The sequence below is a fragment of the Leucopleurus acutus genome (genome assembly GCF_964270905.1).
Source record: "Leucopleurus acutus genome assembly, chromosome: 7".
NCBI lineage: Eukaryota > Metazoa > Chordata > Mammalia > Artiodactyla > Delphinidae > Leucopleurus > Leucopleurus acutus.
In genome coordinates, this window is record NC_139150.1 from 24,052,947 (window position 1) to 24,072,141 (window position 19,195).

General features: G+C 44.7%; 1 protein-coding gene across 6 annotated transcripts in view; it reads left to right on the forward strand.

The window, feature by feature from the left end:
- EPB41L4B (erythrocyte membrane protein band 4.1 like 4B) overlaps positions 1-19,195 on the forward strand; it is a gene marked incomplete at its 3' end in the record, with an annotated part of 141,151 nt that overhangs the window by 91,912 nt on the left and 30,044 nt on the right. For 5 of the 6 annotated variants that reach the window (XM_082843588.1, XM_082843586.1, XM_082843591.1 and 2 more), the window contains exons 16-18: positions 10,429-10,643; positions 12,976-13,094; positions 18,365-18,490. In XM_082843588.1, the coding sequence (XP_082699714.1) occupies positions 10,429-10,643; positions 12,976-13,094; positions 18,365-18,490 (460 nt within the window). The remainder of the gene's footprint in view (positions 1-10,428; positions 10,644-12,975; positions 13,095-18,364; positions 18,491-19,195) is intronic. The other variant, XM_082843589.1, reaches the window with a different exon arrangement.

A 19,195-nucleotide genomic window follows, 5' to 3' on the forward strand; every position in this document is an offset into this window, starting at 1 on the left:
GGTGCTTGAGGCTCCCGGCGCCCCCGGTCCTGTCCCCTTGCTCCAACAACTGAGAGAATGAACGGTTCATCCCACTTGCCACCTTCTGAGGCCTATCAGTTGGGAAGCTTTACTGTGTGTCAGCAACTCCTTGATGCTTTAGTTCTGATTCGGAACATGGAGGTGTCCCCACTTAGGCTAAAAGTAAATTAGGTGCCAGTTTGCCCCAACCAGGCTCTTCTGGAAGGTGTTTAGAGACCTTATGTGCTGCTGTGTGGGCTGCACAGAAGCTCTTCTTGCCTCCAGGAAGCCTGCTATGAAGTTGAGACATGTGCCAGGATAGGTAAAAGAGTAACTGAGTACAGGCAGCACCTAAGGGTGAACTGAGCAATCCAGAGAAGATGCCAGACGACTTTGGACAGAGAGGATGTTCCCTGTGTCCTCCTAAGAGACTTCAAGCTGGCACATCACAAATGGGGGACTTCTTGGCCATCCAGACAGTGGAGTTCCGTTAAAAGCAGAGCATCTGTTGAGGCTTTGGCCTTTCTAGCTGATGATTTGGTTGTTTGGAAGGTAGAAGAAACACTGCCCTGCCGGTCAGCAAGGAAGACTGGGTTGGAAGTGTATAAGTGACAAGACCCTTGGAAGAAAATGACCCTGGTGTCTTAGAATCATTAATATGAAATGAGTGGAATTCAGGGTTTAATCTTCCATGTATTCTAATCTTTAGAAGATCAGATTTCAGAAATGTTAAACAAGGGTAGATCTAAAAGGGAATATTTTTCACATGGACTATGAATATATCAGATAGTCTGAAAGATGAAGGCATTCAGAGCCCACAATTTAAAACAGTATTTTAAAGAGAAGGAAGGTAGAACATATGACCAAAAACAAAGGGGCAGAGACCTTTTTTTTTTTTTTTTTTTTGCGGTACGCGGGCCTCTCACTGTTGTGGCCTCTCCCGTTGCGGAGCACAGGCTCCGGATGTGCAGGCTCCGGACGCGCAGGCTCAGCGGCCATGGCTTACAGGCCCAGCCACTCTGCGGCATGTGGGATCTTCCCGGACCGGGGCATGAATGAACCCGCATCCCCTGCATTGGCAGGCGGACTCTCAACCACTGCACCACCAGGGAAGCCCAGAGACCTTTTTTTTAAAAAGGACTTCTGTAGATGCACATTTTGGTCAGAGCAAAATGATGAACAATTTAATAGCAGAGCCATCTTGAGGATGGTATGTGAGATTAACAGGACAGAAGAAGAGCTGCTCAATTTCTGTTTTGTTTTTCTCTTTTTCAACAAGGAAGCCAGTCAGTATACTAACTGCAGAAAGGTGAAAAGAACAAAGAGAATGAAACTGAAGTCCAAGATAAGAGAGAGAGTAGTCAGGAAATATTTTACTGCTTTACAGTTAGTCTTCAAGTTGAGAAAAATGGCCTTGAAGAAAATTTGCATGTGTCATTGCTGAGCCAGCACCAGCACACTTTGAAAAACTATGGAGTCTTGGGGAAATGCCAAAAGAATAGACAGGGAAATGTCATACAGATTCTTGAAAAATGAATTCTAAAACCTGGAGTGATAAGCTTGATGGTAGTACCAAGAAAAGTTTGAGAACAGATTCTTTTTTAAGCACTTAGTAAAGTAATGTTCACTTAGGAACAGAATGGATTTGTTCAGAGTAAGTCATGCTAATCTTCCAAGATTCTTAGTAGGCTAACAGTAGAAGGACTGTCTCTAACCTAATAAGTAGAATTTGTCACAAATCAACATTTAATTTAGATTGTAGATTTAAGATAATCTACATACTTCAGAAATAAGACAAAGATGATTGCTAATATTCAGTATCATTCTAGAGACCTTACCAATGCAATAAGCCAGGAAAACAAAATAAAGAATAAATGCTGGGAAGGAAGAAACAAAATTCATGTGATTATCCTAAAATACAAGTGAATTCCAATTAATAAGAGTTCAGCAAGGTGACCAGAGGTAGAAATACCTTAAAGTCAGTAGTTTCATATATCTAGTAGTAAAAAAAAATTAGAGAAAATGTAATAATTCATGAGATCCCATTTTCAATTGTGACAAAACTGATATATGGATAGGAATAAAGTTAATAAGATATGTTCCATACCTTTATGGAAAAGTTAAAAATTCTGACTGAAGGACATTTAAGAAGATCTAAATAAATGGTGAGAAATACCTTATGAATACGTTCTCCCAAATTGATCCATTATATTTAATGCTGCAAATCATAATTCCAATGGGATTTTTTTGGTAGTAACTTGAATTGTAAAGTAATCTGGAAGACTGAGTGCATGATAATAGCCAAGAAAAAACAAAAGAAAAAGAAAAACGATGTGTGAAAGGAAACAGGATTTGTACTATCAGATATTAAAAAGCCCAAATATTAGCACAAAAGTAATTAAGAGAGTCTGGTGCTGGTTTAGCAATAAATAAATAGTTCAATAAAAATATGAAGAATCCAAGGCTTCCCTGGTGGCGCAGTGGTTGAGAGTCCACCTGGCGATGCAGGGGACGCGGGTTCGTGCCCCGGTCGAGGAAGGTCCCACATGCTGCGGAGCGGCTGGGCCCGTGAGCCATGGTCGCTGAGCCTGCGCGTCTGGAGCCTGTGCTCCGCAACGGGGGAGGCCACAGCGGTGAGAGGCTCGCATACCACAAAAAAAAAAAAAAAATATGAAGAATCCAGGGCTTCTCTGGTGGCACAGTGGTTAAGAATCCACCTGCCAATGCAGGGGACATGGGTTTGAGCCCTGGTCCGGGAAGATCCCACATGCCGCAGAGCAGGTAAGCCCGTGCGCCACACTACTGAGCTTACGCTCTAGAGCCCGCGAGCCACAACTGCTTAGCCCACGTGCCTAGAGCCCATGCTCTGCAACAAAAGAAGCCACTGCAATGAGAAGACCGTGCACCGCAACGAAGAGTAGCCCCCGCTCACCACCAACTAGACAAAGCCCGCGTGCAGCAACGAAAACCCAACGCAGCCAAAAATAAATAAATAAAAAATTTTAAAAATCATTAAAAAAAAATATGAAGAATCCAGAAATAGATACAGGTAGATAATTGTGTATCAGTCATGGACAATCAGAACTGAAATCACTCTTGGCAGGTTTCTTACAGAGGGAATTTGATACAGGGAATTGATTGCATAAGGGATGAAGAACTAAGTAGCTAAAGTGACCAGTGAGGCAACCCAGAAATTAGCAACAGTAGAACCTGCTTATCACTCCTAGAGCTGGAGAGACAAAGAAATATGGCAGTATTCCAGAGCCCAGGAGCTGGAGCCACAGGGAGTCAGTCTAGTGAAAGCTGAAGCCCTAGGGGACTCAACTACTGCCGAAAACATCCCCTGAGGTAGAAAGAGATGAGGGAGAAATACTTAGCTCCTTTTCCTACCCTCCAGTCTCTGTCAGTGCCTCCCATTGGTCAAACCTACATAGCAACCCAAGGGCAGGGAAACTGGGAAATGCATTTCCTTGGAAATACAGCAGGTCAGGGGCACTCAGGGAGGGTAAGGTAAAGGTAAGGAGAGAGGTGTCCAACCCAGCCTGGGGAGGAGCCAATAAAGAAGAATTTATTTAGATATTGTGAGGCAAAGGTCTCTTTTTTCCTGAAATGAAGAACCAGTTGTCTTAACGTCACCCAAGGACATGAAAACATGTGATAGGACAGTCTCTATCATTGGGAAGACAAGATGTGTACACAAAGATGTCTGAGGCAGTGGGGTTCTAAGGAGGTCTTGGGATTTTCCTGATGAGTGCATTTGCTGCCTTAAATAGAAGCCGAGGCAGATGGGAAGATGTAGCAGATGGACGGCACTTGGGGCACTTGGCAAGCAGAGAGGTGCGAGTCCTGGATTGTGTCCCAGACTCAGCCAGTTACCCACTGTGTGACCTGGTCACCTCATCCCCCAGTGGGTCCCCGTTTCCCCATATGCAAAGTGAGGAGGTTGGACTAGGGCCTTGTGTCTCAGCCCTGGCTGCACATTGGATTTAGAGATAGATGACGTAATTAGCCAGGGTAAGGGTTGTACACTGATAGTTTACAAAATCTCCCTTGGTTGATTTTTTAATCAGCTTTATTAAGATATAAATTAGATACCATGCAACTCACCAATTCAAATTGTACAATTTAATAGTTTTAGCGTTTTCACAGAGCAGTACAGTCACTACAGTCTAATCTTAGAGTATTTTAACTTCTAAAAGAGACCCCAAAGCCATTAGCGGTCACTTCCTATTTCTCCCCATCCTCCCCAGTCCTAGTTAACCACTAATCTACTTTCTATCTCTATGCATTTACCCATCTGGACATCTCATATAAATGGAATTATGTTTTCAAGGTTTATTCATGTCATAGCATGGATCAATATTTCATTCCATGTTATAACTGAATAATATTCTGTTGTATGGCTATACCAGATTTTATTTATCTGTTCATCAGTTGGTGGACATTTGGGTTGTTTCTACCTGTTGGCTCTTGTGAATAATGCTGCTGGGAATATTCATGTGCAAGTCTTTGGACATGTTTTTATTTCTCTTGGGTATATACCTGGGAATGGAATTTCTGGGGCGTATGGTAACTCTGTGCTTAACCTTTCTGAGAAACTGCCAGGCTGACTTCCAAAGCAGCTGTGCCATTTTACATTCCCACCAGCAGTGCAGAGGGTTTCCTCTGGTGCTTTTCATATTCATCCAGAATTTAAAACCACCTAACTGGATGATATCTGAGTGGCCCTGTTTCTACAATGCTATGATTTTTTTTTTAATCCAAGATTAGATCCCCAGGGCTACCCACAGAAGCCCACGTCACCCAGACGTGGCTGAGCTGTAGAGTGTATGATTGGTTCCTCAGAGCACCCTGATAACTCCCAGCCTTAGTTTTAAGAGAAAGCCGTGTAAGTTCTGTGTTCCAGCTCAGGACCCTCCCCCATCCCTGCCCTGCGCAGGTCATAGTCCTGGCGATGGATTCTGGAGGATTATTCTGAATGATCATACTGTTATTATACTAAATACTGTAACTATTATAATATAATAATTAATATAACAATGGTATAATCATATTATAATGATTATAATGTTATAACGTTATAAACCTCAATAATTATCCCATTTTTCAGTATGCAACACATTTTGATTGAGTACCACATGTCTGGCCTGCTGGGATCCCAGAGTCAGGCAGGGGAGAGGCTCTGGTGGGATTAGGCAGGGCTGTAAAAGTCCCCCAACCATGCATCTGCAGAGCTGTGTCCACCCCTAATGCAGTCAAGGACATCCCATAGGACACATTCCCCCGAGTAGGAACACTAACTTTTCTAGAGTTGGAAGTAGAATGGGAGTAGGGGCTTCCCCCAAGAGAAGGGAGGAGAAGAAACTAGATCTGGTTCAACTTCTCACTTCACATCTAGTAACAGGGCACGTTACTCACCTTCACTAAGTCCCACTGTAAAAGGAGGTGGCAGCAGCTTCCTTGCAGGGTAACTGTAAAAGAAAAGCATTAACGCGCCTAGCACGTGCTAGGCACATTAGCAGCCCCCTTCTTCCACACCAGATCCTTTCAACTGCCACCTCATGGAAGCAGGAGCTGATGTGTACATGCCCCTCGTCCATCACCCTCTGAAAACCAGGACTTGTGACCTCCTTTCCAGAATGCCAGAAGCCTGGTGAATCTCAGTCTCTATTGATGGTGAGCACAGAGCTGGCCTCATCTCCTAAACCTTAGCCACTGGGCCCCGAGGCTTGTGGGCTGCTGAGTGCTGCCGGACCCTCTGGGTGGGCTTGACCTTCTCTGAGGTCCCTGTGGACAGGACAGCTGCACAACCCCAGTGGATGCCATTTACATCATAGTTGATGTGAATATCACCTCCTGGAGTTCTGCAGGGAACAGTCCATGAGGCCAGGAACAGTGATTTCCTTAACAGACGCATAACCCCACACAGTGCCATAAGTTAGGATCTCCAGGATGGTCCTCCGTGTATATGAGCTGAGAAAACACCCAGGTCATACCACGCCTGCTTATGAATCTTTGCTCTTCTAGAAACTTACTCTCAGAGATCCAGGCAGCTTCTCTGACCCTCTATTTCTCTTCCCATTTGTCTCTTTCTCAGTCTTCCCCAAAAGTCATGGTAAAGTGAAAATCACACGTTATTAAATACAATTTATCACTCTCTGCACATATATTTATTTCCCTGTTTAACTTTTCACTCTGGATTTCCTGGAAATAAAACACGCACGCACGCACACACACACACACACACACTCACTTTTAACTTGGAAAGACAAGCAGGTACGTGAGACTACAGCTTCATTGCAGGTCTGCGGCAGACATCGCTCATCAGTCACAGCACTCTTTCCTCCCGAGCTGGCACAACCTCAGAATCCTTTCTCGCCTTACGTTCCAAGCAGAGAGTGAGCATCAGTTGGAGATGGCATGGGAGATGATGTCTATTTACCAGTCCTCAGAAATTCTTGCTCAGAACTTTGCACCACTACGTACAGCCCTGAATGTACCCCAGATCTCTACTATAGGACATCTTGTTCCTTGGGTGTTCATTCTCACATTCAGTGAAACCCGTTTGAAGCTCAATCATAGTTTTCCCTCCTCCAAGCAGCCTTCACTCCCAGCATCCTTTTTTCAATTAATGGCATGCCATTTGCCTGGTCCTCCAGGCTAAAAAATTCAAAAATTTCTGACCCCTCCATGTCTCTGTGTTCTCCCCTTCTCAAATCCTGCCAATACCCCCCATCCTGTCACTCTCTTCCTTTCAGTGTTTCTCTGGTTTGTCTCTGCTGCCTAGACCATTATAGTCCCCATTCAGACCTTTAATAGGCTGGCTGCAGTGTAGAAGGAGGGCAGGGTGGAAGATGAGCCTTGAGGTGTAAAGTGTCCCAGGCTGTAGGGAATTTTCTCTGTTCTGAGCTCCCAGTCTCTGTGCCTCCTTAGGACAGATATTATTTTCAACATATTTGAGACACAGGAAAATAATGCCCATGGGATTTGCAGTTCACACCTTTGTCGTCACATCCCAGCTCCACAGCTTCCAGTCATCCTTCCTCCCTCTCTCGCTGCTTCTTTCCTTTTCGCCCTCCCGCCTTCCATTCCTTCCTTTCATCATATATTTATGGAGCACCAATTATGTGCTAGTCAAAGTCTCTACATGTATACAATGGGATATTTAATGTAAAATAGCTAGCCCAGTGCCTGGGATAGAGCAAGTACTGGATAAATAGGTGGGGGAAAGGCTGATTCTCAGACCTGGAAGTGCACCAGAAATCACCTGACCCTGTCACGTCACAGAGGAGGAAACTGAGGCCAGTGCAGCTGTCCGAGGTTCCTGCACAAAGGTGGGCAGAACTAAGACAAGAAGCCAGGCGTCTCGATGACAACTTGGTGCACGTTTTGCTGCCACCATTACTGCCTCCACGAGGGGGGTGGATACCCTTGGTTATGTTTCAGGTTGGAGAGGTGAAGCTGGACTCTGAGCCCAGAAGCCAAAGTCACGCCTTCTTCCACATTCTTACGCACGTGCACACGCACACACGCGCGTGCAGACACACATACACACACACACACGATGTGAGACTGTCCTGAGCCAAGTCTCCAGAAGGCAGCCAGGATGGACCAAAAACCCAGCTCACGGGACAACGTGGGGACAATGGTGCTGTTTCTTCCGGAAAGCATCCTGCATCTGCAGCAGAGGCCTCCTCCGTACCTCCTTCCCCCAGCGCCCACATGCCAGGCCTGCAAGCCCTGCCTGCCCTGCTTCAGAAGCAGCTCAGAGGGCTGCTCTTCCGTCCAGTGAGTTTGTCTAGCCCCACCCCGTCACAGTCTCCTAATGGACTGGGGTGTCTGTCCTCCACGCAGCCCTCAACACGAACTTTCTAAAATGGAACTCCAGTCATGTCTCGCCTTTGCTTAAACCCTTTCCACTCCTCACTTCGCTCCAGCCATCCTGCGCTTTCAACCATCATTCCTTTGCTCAGACTGTTCTTTAGGCCTGTAATAGCCATTTCTACCTTTTCACTTGAAAGACATTCCACAAAACAAGTAAACAAACAAAAAACAGTAACAAGGTAACACACCTTCACTGCTTTAGAGCATGTGAGTTATAAATGAGAGAAAATCAACCACATCCAACAAAAATAAATAAATAGAATTTATTGGACCTTGTAATTAAAAAGGTCAGTGGTAGAACCAGCCTCAGGCAGGGCTGGAACCAGGGGTTCAGATGATACCATTGGGGTGTTTTCTTTCTTTCCATCTAGCTTTACCCTCTGCTCGTCTTGTCTTCCTTTGTACATTGGCCACTTCCCACAGATACTCCTTTGTGTCCAGGGAATATGGTCATAAAGTAGCCTCAACTTATATCATCCTCATAGCCAGATCTGACTTATCTGTGTGTCACAGTAGATGCAGTGCCTTGGGCTCACAATAGTTTTAGGGGCCCACAAAAATGGTTTCATTTCTTTGAAGTCAGAAGAAAAAAAATGAACTTTTAGTTGAGGAAAATGGTTTAATATCCGATAATATATTCATTTTTATACAAATGCAGTCATAAAATATAATTTTAAATTTTTTATGGAGAAGAGGTGAAAGCCAAAGTGCTTAGGACCCACAAAAGTCACAATAAGGCCCTGTTTGACTCTAAAAAGGAAGAGAGACACTTTCTCTCCATTTCCATATGTTAAACCTATAGGAAACTCTGTCCCTGATTGGATCATATCCCAGAAAAAGTCACTCTACCTGGAAGGAGGGAAAAGTCTGATTGGCCCACTCTGAGGGGAAATATCAACCTCATACAAACACAAGAAGTGTGGTTTTCTGTAAGAAGAAGAATTCTGTTTCAAGAATGTCTACCAAAATTTGACTCTCTCCCAGTTGATCCCGCCCTTATGATTCCTTTCCCAACACCTTCACCAGCCCCAGAAAAACTAGTTGCCTTTACCTCTGTGCTCACTTAGCGGCTTGTTCTAGGGTGATTGTAACTGATTGAATGACAGGATTTCCTACGCTGAGGTGTGAGCTCCTTGAAGACAGAGTGAAGGAGTGGGCAGTAGAAATCTGGTCTATGGGAATGAGCAGAAAGAGGGGTTAGCTCTGCTTAGGGGTGTGAGGAGGAGACCTTTGATCTGGGTCTTAAAGGCTGGAAGTCTTCCTGGAGGAAGGGGTGTTTTAGCTGGGTTTAGGGATGAGGAAGGACTCCAGGGGACAGAAAGAGGTGAAAGGCACAAGGATGGGAAGGACTAGGGTGTAGAGAAGAATACAGCAGGAGATGAGCTGAAAAGAGAATGGGACAAGATCACAGGGGGGCCGTGAGTAAAGGAATTTGGATTTTTTCCACGGAACATCTACAGAGGGCTGAAATTGAGTGTAAAATGTTGCATCTTGGTGCCTTTTTCTGCAGAGAAGTTCCGTAGTTTTCTAGATTTCCAAAGGGTTCTCTATCTTAAAATGGTTAGGAATCACTAGTAACAGAGAGGTATTCCAGCTCCTGGAGTGAGGAGTGCCACACTCTAGAACGTAATCAGAACAGCTCTCTGGCTAGTGCTCTGTGGAGGATGGGCTGAAGGAGGAGTAGAGGCTGGGAGAGCTTTGGGAATCTGTTTCAAGAGCCTTAGGGCAGTAATAACTGGAGGAGCAGTTAGAATTAGAAGATGTCGTAGCAGTACCATTAATAGGTGCTTTCTGCCTGGTGGGGGTGATGGAGAGGAGGAGAAAGTGATTCCAAGACTTCCAGTTTCTATCATGATCTTGTCGTAGGATGCTTAACAAGTTAGTTTTTAATTTGATGATTGCCTTTGACTTCCTCCTCCCACTTAGACGATGTCTTTTTTTTTTTTTTTTTTTTGGCTGCGTTGGGTCTTCATTGCTGCACACGAGCTTTCTCTAGTTGCAGCGAGTGGGGGCTACTCTTTGTTGCGGTGCGCGGGCTTCTCATTGCGGTGGCTTCTTTTGTTGTGGAGCACGGGCTCTAGGCACGCGGGCTTCAGCAGTTGTGGCACGTGGGCTCAGTAGTTGTGGCTCACGGGTTCTAGAGTGCAGGCTCAGTCGTTGTGGTGCACAGGCTTAGTTGCTCCGCGACATGTGGGATCTTCCTTGACCAGGGCTCGAACCCGTGCCCCTGCATTGGCAGGCGGATTCTCCACCACTGCACCACCAGGGAAGTCCCATGATGTCTTTTTAAAAATAGAAATTATTTCATTTGAAACTTAAGGATTTTTTTAAGGGTTAACATCTCTGATATATACAAATTTCCACTTTCTGCTTTTCCTTTGAGTGCAGTGTTGCCTTTGTGTCCTGTTCTACAATAACCCTGTGGATCTGTTTGTTGAACCTATTTCTCCTGGTTTTCAATGCTTGGAGAACATCTTTTAAAGTACGGACAGGAATATCAAGACTCTCTGCTTTTCTAAATCCTGACTTTTACACCCTCTGCAGCTACCCGCTCCCTTCCCCAGGGCTCAGCAGCGCGGACCGGCTGCCTTTTGGCCTCGAGGAGAATGGGGGCACACCGTTTGCCACCAAAGCTTCGGGAAGGCACCACCATCACCACCACCAGCACCAGCACCACACTAACTATGGCCTCTCGCTGACCCTGGAGAACAAGGAGGGGCCTTTGAGGTCCCCAAACTCCAGCAGTAAATCGCTTACAAGTGAGTAGGAGTGTAGGGGGCAGGGTGGGGGAGTGACGCTGCAGGGTGTGTGCGGCTTTCCTAGATGCTCAAGACAGCCCCTTGCAGTGCAGCTCGGAACAGTGGTAATGTCTGTGCTGGGTTACCAGGTCTGGGCAAGAGCTGACAAGAGCCTTGTGCATTAGGCAGGGGCCACTTAAAAATTATGATTTACCAGCAAACTGATTTCGTTACAAGAGAGCAAATGTCTCTCCACCTCATTTCATGCCGGTTCTCTGCTTCTGCTGTATCCAGCACTGGCTCAAGCAATGGAACAGGGACACACGGGAGTGAGGTGGCTGGAATCTCTCATTCCCAACCACAAGAAAGTCCATTCGGTCCCATTTCTGGCATCCCACTTTTCTGAGAGCAAGGTGTCAAGTAGATCTAGTGCATACTGTTAAAGGTCCCAGCTAGAGAAATTACGGAAATGGAGAGTAAGCAAATTAGAAACGTTTCTAGCAACTTGCCAGAGCAATTTTATATGTGTTAAAACTAATTAAAAATGTGGGCTTGGATTTTGTATGACTGTTCTTTTCTTTTTCTAGAAAATCACTTTTATTATATTTTACCAAAGAATCGGTCTGTGATAGGAGGTGGGGGAAGAAGTTGTTCTTTATCACATATGGTTTGAAAAAGTGCCAAGGTAGAGGCAAGAGTCAAGAGGCTTCGATTCTAGTTCTCACTGTTGAGCCAAGTCCCCACTTGGATCCTTGGTTTTCTCGTCTATGGAATGTGGTGGAGGGTGTTGAGAAGATGACCAAGGAGTCTTCCAGGTCTGATATTGCATAAGTCTGTGGGCTGGTGAAGAGTATGAGCCATTGAGCCTTTACCTGTAGATCACAGGTAGCAATTCTGGGTTGGCGGAGCTAGAAATGGGAACTCATCATCCACTTGGTGTTGAAAAATCAGTCCCTCATCACTATCTGCACTGCCCTGGCCCTGGGCCAGGCCTCATCCTTTTGTATCTGGACAGCTATAACAGGCCTCTACGGGCACCTCCTCCAGTGGAGTCTCCAAATTGTAGCTGCTAAAACGAGAGCACTCACCAAAGAGCTCTGACCAAATGCCTTAAGACCTTTCCATGGTACTTCACTGTCCTGGGATAAAGCCAGCACTTCTGAGCATGGCCACGCACAGACCTTCACAGCCTGGTCCCTGCCAAGGTCTCCAGCCTTCCCCCACACTCCTCACTACAATCTAGCTATGTGGAACTCCTCTCCTCTCATGAAACACTGTGCCACGTCCCAGCTCTGTCATTTGCACCTGCTGTTCCCTCTGCCTGGAATGCTTTTCTCCACCCTAATGAACTCCTACACATCCTTCAGGAACCAGCTCAAAGGTTGTCAGTGAAACTTTCTCTTTACACCCCTCCCCAATTCCTGGCTTTGGAGTGCCCTCCCTCTTGCTCTATATAATTAAATAAATCTTTGGTCGCTCTTATTGGGGGTATCTGCACAGGCATCTGTCTCCCCCACTGGGCTAGAATTGTATCTCATTCATCTCTTTATTCTAGCTTCCCAGATCCCAATTGCTATGAGTACTTGGCACAAACTTTAATACGTAATGAATATTGAATATTTAATGTATTAATGGATAAAAACAAGCTAGTGGGAGGAGTGGTGGTGAACTAATCCAACTTTCAGAAATCAAAATCAGTGAATTTGATTTTAGAAGCATAACATGGTTTTTTTTTTGTTGGTTTTTTTTTTTCTTTTGCGGTACGCGGGCCTCTCACTGTTGTGGCCTCTCCCGTTGCGGAGCAACAGGCTCCGGACGCGCAGGCTCAGCGGCCATGGCTCACGGGCCCAGCCGCTCCGCGGCATGTGGGATCTTCCTGGACCGGGGCACAAACCCGTGTCCCCTGCATTGGCAGGCGGACTCTCAACCACTGCGCCACCAGGGAAGCCCACAGCATGGTTTTTAAGGGCACATTCATCTGTCTGTTAGCCTGAACACTAATCTTTCCCATTTGCATAGTGCTTTTCCATTAATAAAGCATTGGCACATGAATTACCTCACTTAATATTCACAGCAGCCCTGCAAGGTAAGTAATTTTATTTTCATTTGAAAATGGCTGAGAGGCTCAGAGAGGTAAAGTAACCTGCCCAGGGCCACTGCTCGTATTTGGGAGAGTTAGGCCTTGACACCTCGACCTTAAATGTTCTCACATCCCATCTGCTAGTGCATTCCCGAGAGATTCAAGCTGCCAGAGGAGAAGCCAGACAGAAAGGCACTGGGAGTCGGGCTCTGGCAAGCATCTTTTATCACCTATATCTCTCTGCCCTTTCAACCTTTCCTTATTCACTTGCAGAACTGAGTCCAGGAACACCTGCCCTGTTCAGCGAAGCCGCTGCCCATCTAAAGAAGCTGGAACTGGAAACTGTGAAGGCTGCTGGACCCTGGCCTGCTCTGCACATCAACATAAATAAGGTGCCAAGGACTGGAGCTGGGCAATGAGCATGGACCTGGGGTTCACTCATACCTCTCATTATTACCCTGCCTGCCTCCTAAACCATGTGCCTTTGCCTTGGAGGTATTTCTACTCAATCTTTTTCTGCTCAGCATGTCTCTTAGGAGCAGAAATTCACTTACATTCTTTTGGGGTGGATTACAGCACTAGGGGCTGCCCCCAGTGCTGAGGCCCAACAGGCTGGATCTGTTAGTGGTCTCTCCATCCTTCTAACTGAAAGTTCCATGAGAGAAGCATCCACATTTACCTCTTTCCGTTTTTACCCCTCTGTATTAGTCTGCATTGGCTACTATAACAAATTACCATAGACCCGGTGGCTGAAACAACAGATATTTATTTCTCACTGATCTGGAGGCTGGGAAGTCTAAGATCAAGGTGCCAGATGACTTGGTTCCCTGGTGAGAGCTCTCCTTCTGTCTTGGAGCTGATCGCCTTCTCACTGTGTTTTCACTTGCCAGAAGAGAGGGATCTTTCTTTCTTCCTCTTCGTAGAAAGCCACTAATCCCATCATGAGGGCCCCACCCTCATGACTTCATCTAAATCTAATTACTTCTCAAAGGCCCCATGCCAAATACCATCACAATGGTGGTTAGGGTTTCGACATATAAATTTGGAGAGAACACAGTTCAGTCCATAGCACCCTCTATCTCACTCAGACAGTACCTGGCACATCGTAGATGTTCAGTAACTGTTTGCTAATGGAAGGAAGGGAGGGATGAAAGTAGGGAGGGCAGGCGGAGGAAGGGACAGGGCAGAAACCAAGCTCTCTTTTGGCTAGACCTGTTCTTATATCCAAATGGGTAGCCTTATAAAAGCCAAGTTTTATCTTAGAACTGTAGAAAGCTGGTGCTGAATTCAATCTGTCATTTAGTTCAGCCTTTTCAACATCTGAGACCAGAGGAAAGGTAATGGCTTTCCCAAGGTCACAGAGCAGTGGTGAAGCCTTGGGCTCCCAACTCCTGGTCCAGTGCCCTTTGCACTCCAACATGCTTCTTCATTTTCTACACCAGGATTTCTCAGCATAGGCCCTAGTGATATATTGGCCTGATAATGTTGTGTGGGGGGCTTACCTGTGCATTGTAGGATGTTTTACAGCACCCCTGGCCTCTTCCCACTCGATGCTAGTAGAACCCCCATCCAGGTGTGACAACTAAAATTGTCTCCAGACATTGCCAAATGGCTCCTGAAGGGCAGAATTGCCCCTGGTCGAGATCCACTGTTGCACACGTATTTTAATTTTTAAAATCTCCATAGGAATAGTATTCTTTACTCATGGGTCATTTTTTTCCACCCTAATGCTTAGCTTTGCCCCTTTATAAGAGGGAATAGGAGGAATTTGGAAGATCTGGCCTGGAAAGCTCCCCCTCCTTACCTGCACTGGTGAACGTGGGAAAGTTATACCTCCTATCAGGGCTGTTCCTCCACCCCAGACATCCCTCTAGCCTGCACTACACTTCCAGCATTTCTCAGAAGACCCTCCACTCCCTTGCAATCCCACACCCCAGCAGGGCAGCCTAAAGTCCCTCTGATCACTAAAGGGCCCCAACTTCAAGACACCCTGTTCACCCACTTTTTCTTTGATACTACCCTCCCTGATAGCCAGCTGGAAAAAAATTCCTCCTGCAGGATGGCACTTATATTCTTTCAGTCAATAAATCTTTATTGAGCAGGCCTCTGCCAGGTGTTGGGAGTCAGCCTGATGGATTGTGTGCCCCTGGATTTGTCTTCTCTCTCTTAGTATCCTGACTGTCAACTTTTCATCTGCAGCCCACACAATAAATTGTTTTAACAAGAACTTACCTGGAGTTCGGCAAAATCCAAAAATATTTTGCAGGGAAGTATAGCATACAGTAGCAGAGAACTCACAAGCTCCAGGTAATTAGTAGTTGCACGAATATTGGTGGGACATCACCAATAATGGCTTGCTCTGGGTTAAGATGTAGCTGAGACAGCTGTGAGTTACTGAGCATTTCCCTGGCGCTCAAGCAACAATGCCCCTCTTTTCTCCTCCACTTGAAGAAATGCATCAGTGAGCAAGTAGGCTAGAGTGAGGTCAGATAACCTTGACTTTGTCCTAATGCATAAGCAAAGTATATTACTTCATACTATGATTCTTTTTTTTTTTTGTGGTGTGCGGGCCTCTCACTGTTGTGGCCTCTCCCGTTGCGGAGCACAGGCTCCGGATGCGCAGGCTCAGCGGCCATGGCTCACGGGCCCAGCCGCTCCGCCGCATGTGGGATCCTCCCGGACCGGGGCTCGAACCCGAGTCCCCTGCATCAGCAGGCGGACTCTCAACCACTGCGCCACCAGGGAAGCCCCATACTATGATTCTTTATCATTAATAAAACAATCCTCACAACTTATCATGATACCACAATTGGGAACCAATGGTTTTGATGGCTTTTAAGGTTTTTTGCGGTCTGAAGAATCCTCTGATTCGTCTAAGGTTTGGATATGTTAATGGTGAGAAGACGTTTGGTTGCCCAATTCCAAAAGCATACCCAAAATTATCACAGGAATTTAAATCTCATCAGATTTCAAATGTGTAAACAGTTTGTATCAACAAGTGAAAACTGCATCTGATCATTTCTTTATCTCCAAATGACATCCTCAAACAGAAGACCATTTCCAATTATAATAGTATCAAAGCCCAATTATCATTCATTTGTATGTTTTGAAATCTGTTTTTCCATATTGAATGATAAAGCCTCTTTCCTCAATTCAAATTGAATGTAAAATACAAAATATGGCCATGCAAAAGAGAGAAAGCACAGCATTCTGGGTGCCATCCTCCAGGCTGTAATTATGGTCTTGTTGTAATCCACATGTTTATCCCGCATAGAGATGCCTTTGATGCAAACATATTCATGTAATAACACCCAGATTTTCCAAAATTTATATTGGTCTTCACCTGAGTCAAGTTATAGAGCTGAAAGGTAGCTCCTTCTTTTCAGAACAAGCCAGCTTGAATTTTATATCCAAAAAGCAGTTAAGAATTAATAAATTCAAGGGGAAAATCAATGCTAAATTCTCACTCTTATTTTAGCAGCATTCAATTTTTTTTTTAAAGTAGGTCTTCGGTCATTACTGTCAGCATAACTATATCCCCTGAAGCAATTGTCAAAAATCTCAAATGGGCTTTAGAACCAGTTCAATTCTTGTATTCCGGCATATCATTCCAAAAAATTAGATCTAATTAAAAAAATTAACTCATCATACACCGGTGAAAACACCCATGCTAGTATTATCTTTTACATATCTTTTCAACAATTATCTTAATGTAACAGGATTTACATGTACGAGATAAATTATACTAAAGCTACACTGTAACTAGTAAATAAGTTACTGTTTTGTTTTGTTTTAGAGAACGCTGCTGCGTCTCTTAGGATCCTGACGCCATTCAAAACAGTTTATTGTCTTTATACTCAGCTTGATCCTTAGGATCATTAGTGTCCTCATATCCGGTGCTCTCTTTGTAGTCATGTATTGTTTTCTAACCAAAGATTCTAATGTGAGAGTGCCATTCATATCCTTTTTTCCCGTTGTCCCATTGTGATTGTCATGATTCTTATGAAGAAAGAAACAGCCTCAGAGAGGTTAAGGGGTGCCAGTGTGGCTGGTGGGCAGGGGCTCTAGCTTCAGAGTCACCCAGTCTGGGTGTGAATCTTGGCCCTTCTGTGTACTTCCTGTGTGACCTTGGGCAAGTGACTTGCCATCTCTCTGCTTTGTTTTTCTCATCTATAAAATGGGGATGGTGATAGTATCTACCTTCAAATGGGATGGTTAAATGAGAGAATTCAATGAGATGTGCATATGAAATCCGCCCCCCCCCCACCCCTTACCCTCCTTGTCCTTCATCTCCATCACCACCACCATCATCATCATCTTGTTTATGGTGCTAGTGAGGGAAGGAGCGGAGATTCAAATCCAGGTCTTCTGTCTCTGCTTATCTTACTGTTTTGTGGAATTGCTGGGTTCAGCTTGTTCTACCACATTCCCTCCATATGTTTGGAGGTCCTGCTGGGAAACTGCATTCTCGGCCCTCTTTTCTTTATTCAATGATGTCAACCAGCCAGTTGCCCTATGCTTCCTCTGGAGCTTTCAAAAAACCCCTACTATGTGTATCAAGGTGCTCAATAGGACTTTTGAATTAGTGAATTAGATTAATTTTGGAAATGGCAGAATTGGAGGCCTTTAGAACATTTTGTTCTTGTCCTGGTACCTTGTGGCTAATGTGCCGTATTAAGTCACTAAATTGACTTTTAGAAATCATATGTTCTTGTATCTTTCTTATTAAACACATATCTTCCAATAATCACTATATATTATTATAATCTTCTTCAGTAGACATGTATTAAGCACCTGCTGTGTGCCGAGCACCATAGTAGCACTGGGATATACAATGGCCACAATAGGCATGCTTAACAATATGACATTATTTCCCAGAGTGTGAGGTGTGTACCCTCAAAGACGATTTCAGGTTCTATACATGGATGAGTATTTTTTAATAGTTACATAATTGTCATAATTTATGTCATAATAAATATAATAGCCACCAAGTCTATGATGTCAAAGATACTATTGCTTAGGACACACTTAAAATTGGTGGTCCCAGGGTAATCCACCTTAACCGGATTGTACGAATTATAGGTACATGTTTAGTTAATACATGAGAAATGGCAAAAATAGCAAAGGTGGTACCAGATTATTGAAGTCTGAGACACTCTAAAATGAGGCAACATAGATACAAATTTCTCATTGAGAATCACAATTTTCAGCAAGATTATTGTAAAAATACCAATTAGTATTTTGTACTCTTTCCCTTAACCCAGCAAGTCACAGAATTGGGTCTTTATATGTAAGAAGTAGCAGTTATGGGGGAAATAGCACTGCAGCTGGGTGTAGGAAACTCGGAGCTTGAGTCCTGGCTTTACCTGCATGAATACTGGAAGAGTCTCTTCTCTTTGGACCTTCCCCATCTTCTGACTCATGGGCTTCCTAATACAACCTCTCCCTGCTTCACGTGAGAATGAGAGGATTGAGAGGATGTGCTTGTGAATCCTTTGCAAATAGTAAAAGCACTGGTACAAACATAAGGAGTTAGTGACACACTTTTCTGTATGTTTATGTCTTTGGGTTATTTGCAGTGATGATTGATGCGAAAGATTAATGTATGTGTTTTCCTAGTTCTTTGTTTACAGTCTGTTGCGTGTATTTTGGTTCATCTCAGGCTGAAGAAAAAAAGGTTTCTGAGAAGACTCTTCAGGCCCCACTTTTGCCTTCCCCCGTGGCTGATCACGTTAAGTGTAACATTTTAAAAGCCCAGCTGGAGAATGCTTCCCGAGCGAGCGCCCAGGTGCGTGCCATGCATGCAAGCCTTTGATTTCACGTTGTGGGATTTCCTCTGTGCCACGTAGAAGAAAGAGGCATTCTAGGACTGAGATGCTGTGTCAGTCAGGGTGCAGCCAGGAGATAGGAACCACACCTGTTATGTGCACAGAGCTTTTAATATAAAGAGTTATTAACTGGTATAGCTATAACTGGGTAAGTGAAAGGGCCAGCTCTGTACGCTGTGGTGGGTCTGAGGACCACAGGCTGCTGCATCTCCTGTTGACCTCCAGTGTGTGTTCAGCTGGCCTGGCTGGCTGAGTGGTGTCCTTTTCTTCCCCACCATTCTTTATGGGACTCGCCAGAGGGAAGAGGACAAGGCTTCTATCAAAATCCTATGACATAATTCCTCCCAGGCTCGGTACACTGATGTGAAAGGACAGCTTCTAAACTCTTTTGTCAGCTGTAAGTGCTGTGTGAGCATAGAGCTGCTTATTATTCCTGATCTAAAATGTGAAGTGGGGGATTAAACTGTGGGTTTGGCTTTTCTCACACCATCCTCTTCTCATTCCATCAGGAGCTGGCACGTAGCAGGTGCTCAATATGAGTGTGAATGCAAGCATTGATTTTATTTGAATGATTACGTGTTAATCCCTGCGATGGGGAATGACTCAAGAAAACATTTTTTGTTAAATAAACACCGGAAAATTTTGTTATTGACCGAGAACTTGAT